The sequence below is a fragment of the Amyelois transitella genome, chromosome 20 (genome assembly GCF_032362555.1).
Source record: "Amyelois transitella isolate CPQ chromosome 20, ilAmyTran1.1, whole genome shotgun sequence".
NCBI lineage: Eukaryota > Metazoa > Arthropoda > Insecta > Lepidoptera > Pyralidae > Amyelois > Amyelois transitella.
The window spans coordinates 786,160-803,807 of record NC_083523.1 but is presented as its reverse complement, the minus strand read 5'-3'; the positions used below and the strand labels follow the sequence as shown (position 1 = coordinate 803,807).

Sequence of the window (17,648 nt, the reverse complement as noted above, 5' to 3'; positions counted from 1 at the left end):
CAAGCACTTTGGGACATTTCAGAGAATAGCTAAGTTGCTCTTAGGAGAATGTTTATCTGTGTTTTTTTTCCAACCTACGCCTTGAAACTAAGTCTCCATGTGAAAATACATAAATGTGCCGTGTGGTTCCCGGCACCAATAGATACTCTTTCTATCCAACCTTTTTTCTATATTCTCATCTAAAATCAAAATGCAGAAAAGAAGCCATGAAAAATTCCTATTTATTTACTCTAGTATTCCTGGAATGGAGCGAGAATTTCCACTCGAGAAGAGTGTGGAGTTAATTAAGTGAATTATGGCTCGCTCACTGAAGAGGTTATATATTTTTTTATCACTTTTTTACGGGCGCACGCGAGATCTGTGAAGTTTCTTTGATAACTTGTTGGTCGGATTTAAGATATAGCAAAATGGATTTACATTTAAAAAAGGTGGGTGGGTTTATAATAGAACAGAATGAATCATTTTTGTAGAGTATGCAATCATTATCAGAAAGGCTACTAAGGGGTAGGCTTATAAACTTGGGATTATTTTTTTAGGCGATGGGCTAGCAACCTGTCACTATTTCAATCTCAATTCTATCGGTAAGCCTTACAGCTGAATGAGGCCTTTCAGTCCATTGATGACTGTTAGCTCTGTCCCCGTCGCAAGGGATAAATACGCGATTATATGTTATGTTATGTAACTTTTAAAATTAAACTTTGCCTATCCCAAAGATACTACGCCACCAAAGTTAATAAGCGAGAAAACATTACACCTTTTTTAAACACAACAGTAATAAAACAACAAGTCGAAAAGTAATTTGAAAGCGAATATAACTTGCGAAGAAATAAAGGCTCTATTCGGGGTGTTCTTAGGGTTCCGTATCCTAAGGGTAAAAACGGGTTCCTATTACTGAGACTTTGTCTCTCTGACTGTCACCAGGGGTACGGCATGGTTACATCTAGCTAAGAGTCTAGCTGCCTCGAGATGTCATGATTACGTGATAGCTAGGCAGTTGTAATTGTCACAGATTTGTGAGTGTATTTATGTTGTCGGTACAATATAAAATAAAAGCAGTGAATTAAACGTCACCGTAGAAAAAGCGACGAATTTAGCTCCTAAATGACTGTCTGAATGACATGTCATGAACCGTGACAGCTGGACAGTTGAAATGTTCACAGATTCTGTTGCCGGTACAATGAAAACAAAAGCGAAGAATTGAACGCCATCTACAAATAAGTGATGAAATTAGCACTATCTACAAAAAGCAGCAAATTTAACGCCACGTAGGATAGCGACGAATTTAGCGCCTTCATTACTGTCAAAATGACATGTCATGAACCGTAATAGTTGGACAGTTGAAATTTTCATAGATGGTTTTTAGGTACGTATTATCTTACTTATGGTATTTCTTTTGTCGTAACAAGAAAATTAAGTAAAAACTAAAGTTTTATAAATATTTAAAGGATTTTCCATACAACATGCCTCTTTGCCTCTTTTTTTTTTCGAAATTAATAATGACAATGGCAACAGGTAGACGCTTAAAACATTATTAAAAATATTCACATAAAATAATATTTTCAATAATGTGAATACGGTGCCGTGTGGTTCCCGGCACCATTACAAAAAAGAATAGGACCACTCCATCTCTTTCCCGCGGATGTCGTTAAAGGCGACTAAGGGATAGGCTTATAAACTTGGGATTCCTCTTTTAGGCGATGGGCTTGCAACCTGTCACTATTTGAATCTCAATTCTATCTTAAAGCCAAATAGCTGAACGTGGCCTATCAGTCTTTACAAGACTGTTGGCTCTGTCTACCCCGCAAGGGATATAGACGTGATTATATGTATGTATGTGAATACGGATTGTACGGAACCAATCGTGCCACGGGCCCGACTCGCACTTGGCCATTTTTTTTTATACAATCCGGATGAAAAAAGCCGGGTATACGAGACGACAGGGTTTATTTTTCGCCGGTAATCTGACGGGTAGTTAGGAGAATTTATTGTGGTTTTGCCGACCTTTTGATGTATATTCGTATAGCTCTATGGTAACTGAAGTTATTTATTCACAGTTAGACGAAGAAAGGTTTATTATTTTTTGTTGTACCTAGTGGTTACCGGCTTCAATAGAAATATAATAGGACCACTCCATCTCTTTCATATGGATGTCGTAAGTGACTAAGGGATAGGCTTATAACTTTGGGATTCTTGGATGTTTCACATGGATGTCGTAAAAGTACTAAACTGAGGGATAGACTTATAAACTTCTTGGATGCAGGCGATGGGCTAGCAATGTTTCACTATTTGAATTTCAATTATATCATTAAGACAATAAGCCGAACGTGGCTTATGTCTATGAATGTACTTTTTGTTGTTTTATGTATGTAACATTTATCACGAAAAGATTGAAATTACTCGTTCAGCTGTATGTCTTTATGTTTGAATTTAAATTCGGATTTTGGTCAGGCTGCTAGCCTATCGTCTAGGATAAAAATCAAATAGATGTTCAGCTTCCAAAGGTCAATGACTCTTACCGTACATTATTAACTTATAGACTTCCCTGATCCAAATTTCCGTAATTCAATATTCAGGAACGACCTCTTTATTTCAAGACAAAAGAAAGGGGAAAGATGGGGTAGGCAGATAACGAGAATTGATGTCCTCATTTCGATGATTCGTCTCGGATTACGTTCATTGTACCAGGAAAATGGATATAACAGTTGTTGATTAAGAAAATGTTTTTACGCAATTGCATGAGAAGGGTAATGTTTTTAACGGAACTTCCTGGAATTTGAAATCGGAAAAAGATGATAAAAAGGGTTGGGTGTAGGACCGTAACTAAGCCCCTGTAGTATCTGTATAGTAGAATAGTTTATCGCGCGAAAAACTATCGCTGTTCCGTTTCACGTCATAATAAAAAGCGAAACAACGATAGTTTTTTTGCGCCACAGGCATACGAAGTAGTTCGACATTTTCAGTTGCGGATCGTTGTAGAAAATGTTTTGTTTTTTTTTCCATTTCGAATATCAGAATTCGTCAACTGTTTGTTACGATATTTTTACATACATACATACATAAAATCACCTCTTTCCCGGAGGGGTAGGCAGAGATCACATCACACTATAGACATAAAAGACGAAAATTCACGCGAGTGTAGCTGCGGCTTAAAAGTTATCAATAGAACCTTATCCCGATGTAAATTGTACTGGTTCCCCGGGACTCCTGGGTAATCAACCGTCACTCGTTCATGCAGATTTGATTTTCCACCGCCTCAATATCTTACCTGAAATCTTTAGACGCATACAGATCACAATATTCATGGTAACGAACTTTATCTCTTATTCCTATGGGGGTAAGATCGATTTTAGTTTGTAAAATGTTGTTCTTTGTAACGTATGTAATGTTCTTAGTAATGTACTTTTACTCTTTTTCTTTTGGAGTTAAGGTAGATTTTAGTTTGGAAAATGTTGGATATTTTGATATGCTATTTTAGACGTTTTAGGTGAGGTAAAAACAAGATGGTGATTGAGAAGCACTGTAATATAAACGTGATTTTAGAGTGCCGTGTGGTTCCCGGCACCAATGAAAAAATAATAGGACCACTCCATCTCTTTCCCATGGATGTCGTAAAAGGCGACTAAGGGATAGGCTTACACAATTGGGATTCTTTTTTTAGGCGATGGGCTAGCAACCTGTCACTATTTGAATCTCAATTCTATCATAAAGCCAAATAGCTGAACGTGGCCATTCAATCTTTTCAAGACTGTTGGCTCTGTCTACCCAGCAAGGGATATAGACGTGACAATATGTATGTATGTATTTTAGAATGTATAAATCGATAACAATCGGTGCCTTGTGGTTTTCGGGACTTTAAAATAGTCGACTTCATATATTTCCCATTGATGTCGCAAAAGGCGACTAAGGGTAAGGCTAATCAACTTACGATACGAACATGTCACTATTTAATTCTCGGTCCCATCATAAACCATGCAGCTTAACGTGGCCTTTCATTCTTTTCAAGATTGTCGGCCCTGTCTACCTCGTAAGGGATATAGACGTGATTATATGTATATATGTAGGTATGTAAATAAATATATTTTCTTTGTTTCAATACTCCCAAAACATACAAACAAATAATTACCTACATCATCAGATCAACTTGTGTCGTTAAAACTTCCGTCTAGTTTGTTCCGCTACGTGTACGAGTTATCAAATACATTGGGCCCATTTGTCGGAACTTATTTGTTTAGAAGTTTTGTTATAACTCAATTATATAATATAACATAACTTATAATCATGTCTATATCCCTTGCGGGGTGAACAGAGCCAACAGTCATAAAAAGACTGACAGACCACAGTTCAGATGTTTGGCTTAATGATAGAATTGAGATTTAAATAGTGACAGGTTGCTAGTCCATCGCCTAAAAGTGGAATCCCAAGTATATAAGCCTATCCCTTAGTCGCCTTTAACGACATTCATGGGAAAGAGATGGTCCTATTCCTTTTTCTATTGGTGCCGGAAACCACATGGCAATTATTATATAATGTTACAATTAATTTTGTGAATTCGAATGTGGTTCTACATATTTGAAGTCAAGGAATGTCTACGTATTGTTCAAATATTTTTTTAACGTGGTCAAAACGCAGCTGTCTCTTTTGGCACAAAAAAAATAATCTTTTATGTGTACAATGTTTCAAAAATAACGAATTAATTAAGAATAATGATAAATAAATATATTTTATTCGTAATTAGTTTATTTTTAGTTCTCGTCAAATGTCTGCTCTATGCCGACGATCAGGTTATACTGGCGTCATCAGCGGAGGAGTTACAGGAGATGGTAAACTGTATGCATGAAGCTTTAAAAGAGAAAGGAATGAAAGTGAACGTAAGTAAAACTAAAACACTGGTTTTTGAAATGGAGAAAGAAATGACAGCATGTAATATTTTGATTGGAGGAGAAAAAGTGGATCAAGTGAAAGAGTTTGTATATCTAGGATCAAAGTTTACATCAGATGGCAAGTATGATAGTGATATTGAAAGGAGAGTGAACGCGGGGAACATGGTGAATGGAGCTTTGCATGCCTTTATGAGCAGTCAGAAACTATCCAAAAAGGCTCGACTGGCTGTGCACAGGGGCGTGTTGGTCCCGACATTAATGTATGGGAGTGAAAGTTGGGTATGGCAAAAGAAGCATGAAAGCAGAATAAATGCAGTGGAAATGAGAGCGTTAAGGAGTATGATGGGTGTGAAATTGAGTGACAGGATAAGGAACAGCGTGATAAGGGAATGTTGTGATGTGAAAGAAGATGTAGTTACAGGAATAGAAAAGGGTATGTTAAGATGGTTCGGTCATGTGGAGAGGATGAATGAAAGCAGGTTGACTAAGCAGATATACAAGGAGAGTGTGGAGGGAAAGGTCGGAGTGGGAAGACCTAGACGAACGTATCTTGATCAAATTAAGGACGTCCTGGTAAAGGGTCAGGTCAAAAGTACCCGAAACCGCCGAGCTTGTATGAAGAGAGTTATGAATGTGGACGAAGCGAAAGAAGTATGCAGAGATCGTGGCAAGTGGAAAGAGGTAGTCTCTGCCTACCCCTCCGGGAAAGAGGCGTGATTTTATGTATGTATGTATGTAGTTTATTTTTAATTGTTTGCAATAATAAGCGTGGGCAAAGTCACAAGCAATTAGGTAGTGTTACATTATGTATGTTAAAAGCTAGTCATCATTTCAACTCTTCGCAAATCTTTTAGGGTGAAAAATGACAAATTGTTTGCATTTGTGAATACATTTGCTTGCGTGGTCCAAGGCGAGGGACCAAATGGGACGCTTTGGCTTAAAAAATGGGGTACGGGGTCAAGAGAACCCCATTACTGTAGGCTTTTAGGCCGAAAAGGGATTTCGACAATGTCATAGTCATTTGCATGTTTTTGTAAATCGGGGTGAGTTTAGAATATACATAAATACTTTCTTCTATAAGTCAAAGCTCTGTGTGCTTCAGAAATCATGGATTAATGTGATTAAAAAACTGAAATTTAAACTAATATCATATTAGGATGAACTGTAATGTGACAGAAGATGTAGTAACAGGAATAAAAAAGGGTATGTTAAGATGTTTGGTCATGTGGAGAGGATCAATGAAAGCAGGTTGACTAAGCAGATATACAGGGAGAGTGTGGAGGGAAAGGTCGGAGTTGGAAAGGCTTAGACGAACGTATCTTGATCAAATTAAGGACGTCCTGGCAAAGGGTCAGGTTATAAGTACCCGAAACCTTGCATGAAGTGAGTTATGAATGTGGATGAAGCGAAAGAATTATGCAGTGATCGTGGCAAGTGGTAAGATGTAGTCTCTGTCTACCCCTCCAGGAAAAAGGCATCATCTTATTTATGTTTGAACTGTGAACAGGATAAGGAACTGTATGAGATATATTCTTATCTTTATTAAACGATAAAGCACGTTGTATTTTCTTTCTAAGTTTTTTTGGCCTATAATAAACATGAACACTTTTAACAACGCAATAAAAATTCGCGATCATAATACGGAGTTTGCACGTGCAATAGCCGCACTGTGCTTACATAGTACAGGGTGTCCCGAAGGCAGCATGGCGTCTAGTTACGTAAGACGGCGCGTATTGATCGCGGCGGCGCGCGTCATGCCCTCCCCCCCACCACTCGGCAGCCGGCCAATCACAGCGCGAGTTTTAATTTTAATTTGATAGCCGTTCGGCGCGGCACTCCTCTGATTTGTCAGTCAACTTTACCACGTGTCATTTCGTATATTTTCACTGTTACGTAACTGTTACTGCTGAGTTTACGAGTATTCGACTCGATAAACGTCTGCGGTGTTAAGGGTCGTCGTGTATTTTTAAGACACAGAGGCGAATGTTTAAGACCGGCTTCCAGCTTTAATATTCGATGAGTACGTCGCTGTTATTTATTTAAGGAACGCTTCGCTGGAAGTTATTTTTGCGTCTGTATGTCTGACGTCTGATGAATTGTGAATGAATGTCTGGGATATTGTTTTTATGTTCTTTATTATTCGATTCTTTCATATAATCACGTCTATATCCCTTGCGGGGTTGACAAGAGACGTCCGAGCAGTCTTGAAAGACGGATAGGCCGTTAGATGTTGAATTGAACTTTATATAGTGACAGGTTGCTATCCCATAGTCTAAAAGAAGAATTGCAAGTTCATAAACATATACTTTAGTCACCTTTTCGACATCCATGGGAAAGAGATGATTTTATATATTGGTGCTACGACACGGCACATACATGCGTTTATATATTAGTCTGCTTTATAGCTCGGTTTTAATATAATGTGTTATGTAATTTACTTTTTTGTTGTAATTATTAACAAAGAACTGCAACACCCTTTATAAGACCCAAACTTTGATGCAATATCGTACTAATATTATTAATGCGAAAGTTTGTGAGTATGTCAGGATGTCAGTATGGATGTTTGTTACTCTTTCACGGAAAAAATTACTGAACCGATTACGATGAAATTTGGTATGTAGGTAGCTGAAGACCCAGAATAACATATAGGCTACTTTTTATCCCGGAGTTCCCGCGGGATTGATTGGGTTTCCATGCGGATCAAGTCGCGGGCGGTCTCTAGTCTGTCTATAAAATTAAGAAACAAAGCATACAAAATAATTTATAGCGATACAAACAAGATGAAATCTCCACATAAAACAAAATGTCTGAACCACCTTTAAAAGCGGTTCCAATATTCAATATCTTACCGTTTCGGGGATTAATTCTATATTGCGGCTCTCAGACGGGATCAGTAGGGATTCAGGGATTCAATGGGCAACGAGGTCTTGGCCACGTGGTATCTTATCTATACTAATATTATAAAGCTGAAGAGTTTGTTTGTATGTTTGAGCGCGCTAATCTCAGGAACTACTGGTTCGAATAGAATTTTTTTTTTGCGTTGAATAGACCATTTATCGAGGTAAGATATGTATAATGGAAAATGTAAAAAAAACGCGGGCAAAATTATTCATCCTTGAGGGCTTCAATGATGTCCATAATAACTATTCCACGCGGACGAAGTCGCGGGCACAGCTAGTACATATACATATATTAATTGATTTTGTTGCCTAATAACAGAGCTTACCAATACATTGGAGTAACAAATATTTATTTAATATCTCATCGTTTCGGAGATTAGTCCTGTATTGCGGGTATCCCAATGGATCAATAGTGATCACCTATTCTAATAAGTGCCGTATCCCTAATTCTGCCGTGTGGTTTCCGTCATTTTGCAATTTAAAACACTCCATATCTTTCCAATGGATGTCGTAAAAGACGACTAAGGGATATGCTTCTAAACGGGGGATTCTTTTTTAGGCGATGGGCTAGCCAATTCCATCTCATGGATGGATCCCATAGATGTCGTAAAAGGCGACTAAGGGATAGGCTAGTAACCTGACACCATTTGAATCTAAATTCTATCATTAAGCCATACAGCTGACTGAACGTGGCCATTCAGTATTTTTGAAGATTGTTGGCCTATGTCTGCGTGTGTATGTATGTATGTTTATTATACATATGTTCTTATGTTTATGTTCATTTGTTTCAGGTAAGTAATATTCATCGCAGGAACTTGCAAATTGTAAAAGTAACAACGTTTATGGTCGTACGTAATTGATTTATTTTTATCTGTTTCTTTTTACTGACGGTGAATGTTTTTCCTTTTTTATCCGATTGCGATAGAAGAAGTCATGTTTTGTGACCGTATGTAAGTACTAGCTGCGCTCCGGGGTCTAATCTCGTGGAAATTTATTAATTTATTCGTATATTCACGTCTATATCCCTTGCGGGGTAGACAGAGCAAATAGTCTTGAAAAGGCTGGTGGTCACGCTCAGCTTGGCTAAATAATTCAGATTTAATAGTGACAAGTTGCTAGCCCCTCGCCTGAAAGAAGAATCCTAAGTTTATAAGCCTATCCCTGAGTCACTTTTTACGACATCCATGGGATCCATCTATGAGATGGAATTGTTCTATTCTTTTTTCTATTGGTGCGAAGAACCACGCGGCAGTAAATGGTACTATGTTTTTATCAAAATAATGAAAGAATTACGATTTTTATTTAGTTTTAGTATATCTGTGGCAAATTACCCATTTAAACTTCTACTATCTGTCTGTATGTGAACCTGAAGCGTGTGAACAATACACATTCATCTTGGTAATGGTGGTATCTCTCTATCATCACGGCTTATGTGCCTTTTGTCATTTGTGAGCTTAGTGACACAGTTAGTTCACACTGTACGAGTGGTCGCGGCTTAGTGCGAGTAGCTACTGGCACTAATCAGCGTTAGTTGACTTTACTCGTTCTTATTTCAAAGACTTATCAATTTATGTCGTGTGGTTTTCGACAGTTAAGAATAGAATATATCTTTCGCATACACATCTTTCACGTGAATATCGTAAAAGCCGAGTAAGGGTTAGGCGTATAAACTTGGGAATCCTCTTGCAGGGTAGCATACATACATACATACATATGATCACGTCTTTATCCCTTACGGGGTAGACAGAGCCAACAGTCTTGAAAAGACTGATAGGCCACGTTCAGCTGTTTGGCTTAATGATAGAATTGAGATTCAAATAATGACGGGTTGCAATTTGTCACTATTTCAATGTCTGGTTCACTATTTGAAGAGTTGGCTCTGTCTACCCTACAATTTTGACCATATGTACGTAAATTTTAATATCTAGTTATTGATTCAACATGAACTTAACTTAATTCACTACATTATTGTGATAGAGAGTGTGAATAACGTTGAAAATGGCGACAAAAAGAGACAGCATACTTGAGTATAGGGAGGGAGGGAGATGGAAAATTGCCAAGTATGATGGATTTCCCGGATAATGGCAATCCGAGGGCCATCCAATAAGGAGATATCGAGTGGTCTGTAAACACGAGGGTGCGAATGGGACGAAAGATTTTCTTTGTTTAGCAAGTTATTGCGAGTTTTGAAAAAACATGAAATCTTATTTATAAGTATACTAGCGACCCGCCCCGGCTTCGTACGAGTAGCATTTATAGATAAAAACCTTCTTCAGAAAACCCTATTTCCAACTATTCCAATAGAAACAAAAACAGTCCACAACTTTCCGAGTTTACCGCATACATACATACAGACCGAGAATATAGAGGGACGATGGATTAATATCGTTGGTTTAGTTCGTGGAACAAGGAATGTACTTATAAAAAACTGCATATATTTTTTGTATGTATGTATGTACCAATATAGCGGCCATAGAAATACGAAATGTTAGATTTTGTAAGCTTATAGCAGTGCTACGCATATAGGACGCGTGAAGTGTCTACGCCGTAGCACAGCTACGCCTTTATGACGTAGCAAGTTTATCCCCTCTACGGCGTAGCGGCTAGGACGCAATCAACTTTTTTTATCAGAAAATGTCTTCATTTTGTTGATTTAATGAACAACTTAATATACTTTTATGAAATTCGTACTGAGGATATTTTTTGATAGAAACCGAATTATTTCAGTGTCTTTGAAAAGAGGCTGGATATTACTAACCTTATTTCAAATAATTAAGACGTATATTGTAACCATATTCAAGGAATAAAATGAACAAGGATTTAATTTTATTTAATTTTATCACTAGTCTATACTAGCTGAACGTGACCTTTTAGCCTTTTCAAGACTATTAGCTTTGTGGACCCGGCAAAGAATATAGAAGTAACTATACGTATGTATGTATTAAAATGTAACGCGAAAGTTTAAAATCAATATAATAATAATATATACGGGACAAATTACACAGATTGAGTTAGCCTCGAAGTAAGTTCGAATCTTGTGTTACGAGATACTAACTCAACGATACTATATTTATAATAAATACTTATAAAGATAAACATGCAAGACTCAGGACAATCAGAGTTCGTTTCTCATCATGCCCTGGCCGGGATTCGAACCCGGGACCTGCGGTGTCACAGACAAGCGCACTACCGCTGCGCCACAGAGGCCGTCTCAACTTACTAACAGTCTAATTTCACTTCGAAACTTTGTCAAAACTCCCTCGTAGTTACTTAGGGCTCCGCCGTGACCCCCTCTGTCTCGCCAATTAGTGATGACATCTTAAGTCGGGCTCTCACTTTGTAGTTTGCCACCTTTTGTAAATGCTAATAGGTAATTTAACCCACACCATAAAATTAATAGAAATAAATAAACTACATACATATAATCACGTCTATACCCCTTGCGGGGTGGACAGAGCCGACCGCCTTGAAAATACAGATAGGCCACGTTCAGCTGTTTGCCTTAATGATAGAATTGAGATTCAAATAGACAGATTGCTAGCCCGTCGCCTGAAAGAAGAATTACAAGTTTATAAGTCTATCCCTTAGTCGCATTTTACAACATTCGTATGCGTAGTGGTCCTATTCTAAAGTGCCGGTAATAATAAATTAAATTAACCGAAATTCCGCTAAAAAGAAGTGTTTCCGTTTAGACTCTCTTATCAGCTTTATAGCAAGCCTTAACGGGTCTTTGAACCGGCGACCCCACGCGGCATGTTGAATTATTTCACAGCCAAGTTGTAACGTAATAAGAATGTTATGAATTCATGAGGTTTTGTAACATATTTTGCTATAAATGACATGCACGATGAAAATAAAATCCGCATGTGCTGTGCATTCATTTAATATTTTTACTAGAGGCCGTCCGCGACTTGGTCCACGTGGAATCATTCCCGCGGGGTCTCCGGGATAAAAAGTAGCCTATATGTTTCATTTGAAAATACAGCATTCAATCGGAGCAATAGTTATAGCGTTTTGCTAGTACAAACATACAGACAGACAGACGGACGGACAGACAGAAATTCTAAAGATCATATTTTTAGCTTCTGTTAGTCTAGCTTTCAAGTGCAGACATTTCAGGTCAGTTACTATTTTATTATATGTCTTCTTCTTCCTGGCTTTAGTCCCGGTTGCATCCTCACCAATCTGGAGAGGAGCCCGGGGTAAGCTCTTGACCATAGATCCTGGATTGGGTGAGTCATGTTTTTACACGAAGCGACTCCCGTCTGACCTCCGTAGCCTTTGCAGGGTATCCTTACCCGTATTTAGTTACATACATATAGTCACGTCTATATCCCTTGCGGGGTAGATAGGGCCAACAGACCTGAAGAAAGAACTGACAGGTTCAGGACCCCGTTCAGCTGTTTGGCTTTAAGATAGAATTGAGATTCAAATAGTGACAGGTTGCTAGCCCATCGCGTAAAATATGAATCCCAAGTTTTAAAGCCTATCCTTTAGTCTCCTCTTACGACATCTACGGAAATTGAGATGGAGTGGTATTCTTTCTTATATTGGTGCCGGAAACCACACGGCACTTAATTAAATGGATTAATAATTCTTCAAGTTCCGTTGTGTGAAGTTCACTATTCGCAGAACTACTAGTTAATTTAACTTACAATTGCCATTTCCTTGAAATGATACAACTTCAATATTATAAATTTACAGGAAATTGCAATATACGACGTAGGTATACTAAGAAAGTAATTGTCGACATAGTTCAAAGAATGTGGAAATTAATTACAATTTTCCACGTGGTAATGTTGTTGTTTCTAAGTCACAATGTCCCGGGTTTGATAACCGGTCGGGTCATGATCTTTTTTTGTAGTCGTTCAAGGAAATGGGTTTAAAAGTTGAGCTTCTTTTTATCGGCAATCGGCTTATAGCCAATAAAGTGACCTAAATCATAATAACACCGAAACTGCTGAACCGATTTTGTTGCCTCACGTACTCAAAAATTCTATTGACAGATCCTACATAGCTTTTAAGTTTCATTGAAATCAGACCACCGGTTCCAGAGTTTTCGCTTTACAAATATACATACAAAAGAATGTTTTCGCTCCAAGTTAATTTGTAAAACTCTCTCGCTTAGCTCGTTCGTCAATAACTGAGTTAGACGACGTGGCCATCAAGCCTTTTGAGGCTATTGGTTCTGTCTATCCCGTAAGAGTTGTATGCAATACATTTTCGATGGTAGAAATTTTCAAGAAACTGCACAAAGCGTCAGATACTAGGAAATACTGGGTACCGTCAACCTCATATCAAGGTACCGCACACGGAAATCTGTGACGTGGTAAAATAGGCGAACTTGCAGTGAATTCGTACACGTTGATGTGCTGGTGACTGTACTGCAACGTTGTTCTCGGAACGTGAGTAGAGGGTAATAATTACACGTTCAGCTTTTGATGTATTCATTATACTGTTCCTTAGTATTGTTCCTTACTTGTTACTATTCATTCCCTATTGTTTTCTATAATATATACCTAACAGTTTGAAATATGGTCGTTATTCATAATAATACATGTTATAACATAAACATACATACATACATAAAATCACGCCTTTTTCCCGGAGGGGTAGGCAGAGACTAAATCTTTCTTCTTGCTACGATCTACGATGTTGTAGATTACCTATGCTTTTTTTTTACTTTTCCTTCTATGTTATTTCTTAACAATAGAATAGAATAGAGAATGTTTCTAAGAATTTTAACGAAGTAAAAAGATTTTATTTAATTTTACTGCCACGAAGTATGTGCTATGTATTTTCTGTAAGTAAATAAAAGATTACTACCATTAAAGTCGTAATTTTATAAGAATAGGTAAATAATATATGTGGGATTACTCAGTTGGATATAGTAAAACAAATATTTCCTTCAGTTTCTTTAATAGGTTTTTTCATCTTCCAAACTTCAATGTCTAATCCTTTTTCTTTGACATTTTACATCAATTTACTCTTCTAAAATAAAAAGTGCCAGTCCTAACAATAACTTAAAATAACGAAACAATTTAAATAAAAAACGTTCACAACCCACACGGCCGTCCTGACTATTCATCTGTCCCAGATGAAATACTATCTTCCGAGGAGACCCAAGGCTTCATGTAATCTGCAGAACTAGTTGTCTTAATAGGGCCTTCCGCCGTTCCTATTTTATTTAGTACGTATCTGTCGTTACGTTTCTTTTCGGTGACTTCGTAGGGTCCTAGAAACTTAGGGTACAGTTTACTCCCTTGCGAGAACTGTGTCTTCTTGATCGCTACTAAATCTCCAATATCATAAGAAAAAGCCTCTTTTCTCTTCCGATTGTAGTACTTCACATTCTCTTCTTGTATTTTCCTTATAGACTCTTTAGCTTTCTCCCTTAATTCTTGCCTCTTGTCGTTTACTTCTTGAATAATTTCTTCTTCAATCAATTTTAATATTCCATCATCTTTATCTCTCATCTTTACTCCGAACATCAATTCAAACGGCGTCATTCCAATGCTACGTTGATAAGTTCCGTTCAAACAACGCTGTACATTTGATACACGACGGTACCATTTCGTAGGATCATCGGCGCTTAGTTTAGCAAGTACGTTTAAAATTATCTGATGTACCCTCTCTACTTGTCCGTTTCCTCTTGGCTGACCAGTCGTTATTAAATAATGTGTAATGTTCTCATTCTTACAATACTCTTTAAAATCATTTGAAGTGAATGCAGCGTTTCGGTCTGTTATTATACGTTCGGGTGACCCAAAAACTTGTTGTTGTAAAGTCAGTTTGTTAATAGTCTCTTCTGTTGTTAAAGTCTTCACAGGATAAATCCAAGTAAATTTGGTAAACGCGTCAACTACTGTAAGTATGTACTTGTAACTTTTATTTGTTGATGTAAGGGGTCCTAAGTGATCTATGTGATAGGTCGACAATGGGACACTACCCTTATCAATCGGATTAAGCAAACCTTCTTTTTTGCCCTTTTTATGAGATACAATTATGCACTCAACGCAATTATCAACAATTTTCTTAATCTTTTCTCTTAAATTCTCTATATAATATTCTCTTTCAATAAGTTCCTCAGTCTTTACTATTCCGAAATGACCTTTCTCGTGATTCTTCTTCTTTGACGGCCTCTGTGGCTCAGCGGTAGTACGCTTGTCTGTGACACCGGAGGTCCCGGGTTCGAATCCCGGTCAAGGCATGATGAGAAAAGAACTTTTTCTGATTGTCCTGGGTCTTGGATGTTTATCTATATAAGTATTTATTATAAAATATAGTATCGTTGAGTTAGTATCTCGTAACACAAGTTTCGAACTTACTTCGAGGCTAACTCAATCAGTGTAATTTGTCCCGTATATATTTATTTATTATTTATTTCTTCCTAATGATCTCCCATTGCATCTTTTTAGGTATAACAATTATTTTATTTCCGTCTTTCCACTTATACAATATTTCATTCTGAACAACATAATCTTTGTAATCTTCTGTCTCTAAAATCTTCTTAATCAATCTTACATGTTCGTCTTCGTTTTGTGCTTTCTTTATCCTTGCTGTAGTTTCAGAAAGAACTAAACAGACAGGATATCTGCTCAGCGCATCTGCGTGTTTCATTCGTGATGCAGATCGGTGTTCTATCTCATAGTCGTATTCTTCGAGCAATAAGGCCCATCGTGCAACTCGTGGAGGTAAGTCTTTCTTTTGTAGTGTCATCGTTAATGCAGAACAATCGGTTACAATTTTGAAGTGTATCCCTTGTAAGTATACTCTAAATTTCTTTATTGCTTCAACAATAGCCAAAATTTCTAAATAATAACTATGATACTTCTTCTCAGCGGGAGTAGTCTTTTTACTCATAAAATGCACTGGGTGTAACTGATCATCAATCGGATTTTTTTGTAATAGAACAGCTCCGTAACCATCTGCACTTGCATCGGTGTGTACTTCTGTGTATAAAGCAGGATTATAAATTCGGAGAACCGGCGAATTGGTAAGTATATCTTTTAATCTTATAAAGGCTTGTTCACATATTTCGTCAAAATTAAAAACAACTCCTTTCTTTAACAGATCTGTCATAGGTTTAGCTATTAGAGAATAATTCTGAACAAACTTTCTGAAATATCCAGTTAAACCAAGAAACGATTGAACGGCTTTGATATTAGTGGGCTTTTTGAAATTTGCAACAGCTTTTATTTTCTCTTTGGATGGTCTTACTTCATTGTTACAAATTATGTATCCTAAATATTCTATTTCCTTCTTCATAAAATGACATTTTTTCCAATTGAATATCAGACCAAATTCTTCCGCTCTTTTAAATATTTTCTTTGTTTTAGCCAGTGATTCTTCTTCTGTCTTTGCGGGAATGATTAAATCATCAAGATAAGAAAGTACAGTACCATCAGTTATGTAATCGTGAAAAACATCGTTGATATATCTTTGAAAAACGGATGGCGCTGTGCATAGACCAAACGGCATTTTGACAAACTCGAACTGGCCTTGCGGTGTCACAAAAGAAGTGTACTTCCGACTATCTACATCAACATCCACGTGATTAAATCCATTTTTTAAATCAAGAGACGTAAATATAATAGCTTCTTTTAATTTATCAATCTGATCATCAATCAGCGGCAAAGGAAATCTTTCTCTTATTATCTTCTTGTTAATTCCTCTGTAGTCCATACAAATTCTTTTGGTTCCGTCTTTTTTATTAGCTAAAACTATTGCACATGCAAAATCTGATTTACTAGGTCTTATTATCTCTTTATCCAGCCACTCATTAATCTGTTTACGAACTATATCTGTTTCCAGAGGTGACAGGCGACGTGGACTTTGGTATATCGGCGTTTCATCGGTAAGTATTATTTTTAATGTTACATTACTTTTCTTAGTTTCTTCTTTAGGATTATAGTCTTTGATCATTTTCTTTATTTCAGCTGTGTATTGTGAGTCATCTATATTAAATTCTTCAGTATTCTCATTATTTTCTACTAGTAGGGTTAGATGCATAATCTTTTCCATTTCAATTCCATCTTTAGTGAACTTAACTTCAAACTCTTTCAGGATCGGGTTGCCAATAATCAATCTTACGGGAATGGCATTATCTTTCACAACGTAGAAAGTCATATCCGAGAATCCATCATCAATTTCAACTTTCGCAGTAAATATTCCTTCTGTTAACATTTGTTTTTCAGCTATACCAGTTAAATAAATCTTCATATCTTTATAGTCAGTAATTTTTCGTTTTATGTCTTCAAATCCAGTTTCAGTTATGAGGTTAACATCACTTCCAGTGTCAACAAGTGATATCATCGGGGTAGAATTAATCTTGACTAGCTTAAAAGGAGCTTCGATCTTGTCGTTCTTCAAAATATTTAACGTCTTTTTTACTTGGTTCGGACAGTCGGGTCCTTTGTGTCCAAACTCGTTACATCTAAAGCATTTGATGCCTTTGGTACACGCTGATGATTGGTGATTTAAATCTCCACAATTATAACATCGTTTCTTAGGTGGTGCGGCGTCATTTTTCTTTCTAGATCCAGACTGGACTGATGTTGAAGGAGAAACATAATTGGAACGTGAAGACATCTTCTTTCTAAACTCGCTGTAAATCTCCAACTTTTTCCGAAATTCCTTGAGGTCTGAAGCACCATAAAGTATAGCTTTATTAGATTCAGTGTCTCTAATACCATCAATTACGTATTCCATTAAAGCAGGATCTTCAACTTTACCATGCAGAGCGATTTCTTTCATTGTCAAAAAATACTGTTGATACGTTTCATCATTCTTCATCTTGCGGGTGCTCAGTCTTTTATGAATCGTGGCGCTGTTTAATTTCGGACCAAATTCTTCTTTTAATGCTTTT

At 37.1% G+C, this 17,648-nt stretch overlaps 2 protein-coding genes across 7 annotated transcripts in view; one reads left to right on the top strand and one right to left on the bottom strand.

Moving 5' to 3' along the window:
- The window catches only part of LOC106135331 (synapse-associated protein of 47 kDa), a 71,425-nt gene that overhangs the window by 26,530 nt on the left and 27,247 nt on the right, over positions 1-17,648 (top strand). The gene's annotated exons all lie outside the window — the stretch shown is intronic.
- On the bottom strand, positions 13,648-14,386 carry LOC132902953 (uncharacterized). The gene has a single exon (XM_060950028.1). The coding sequence runs from the start codon at positions 14,287-14,289 to the stop codon at positions 13,861-13,863; it is 429 nt and encodes a 142-aa protein (XP_060806011.1). The 5' UTR covers positions 14,290-14,386; the 3' UTR covers positions 13,648-13,860.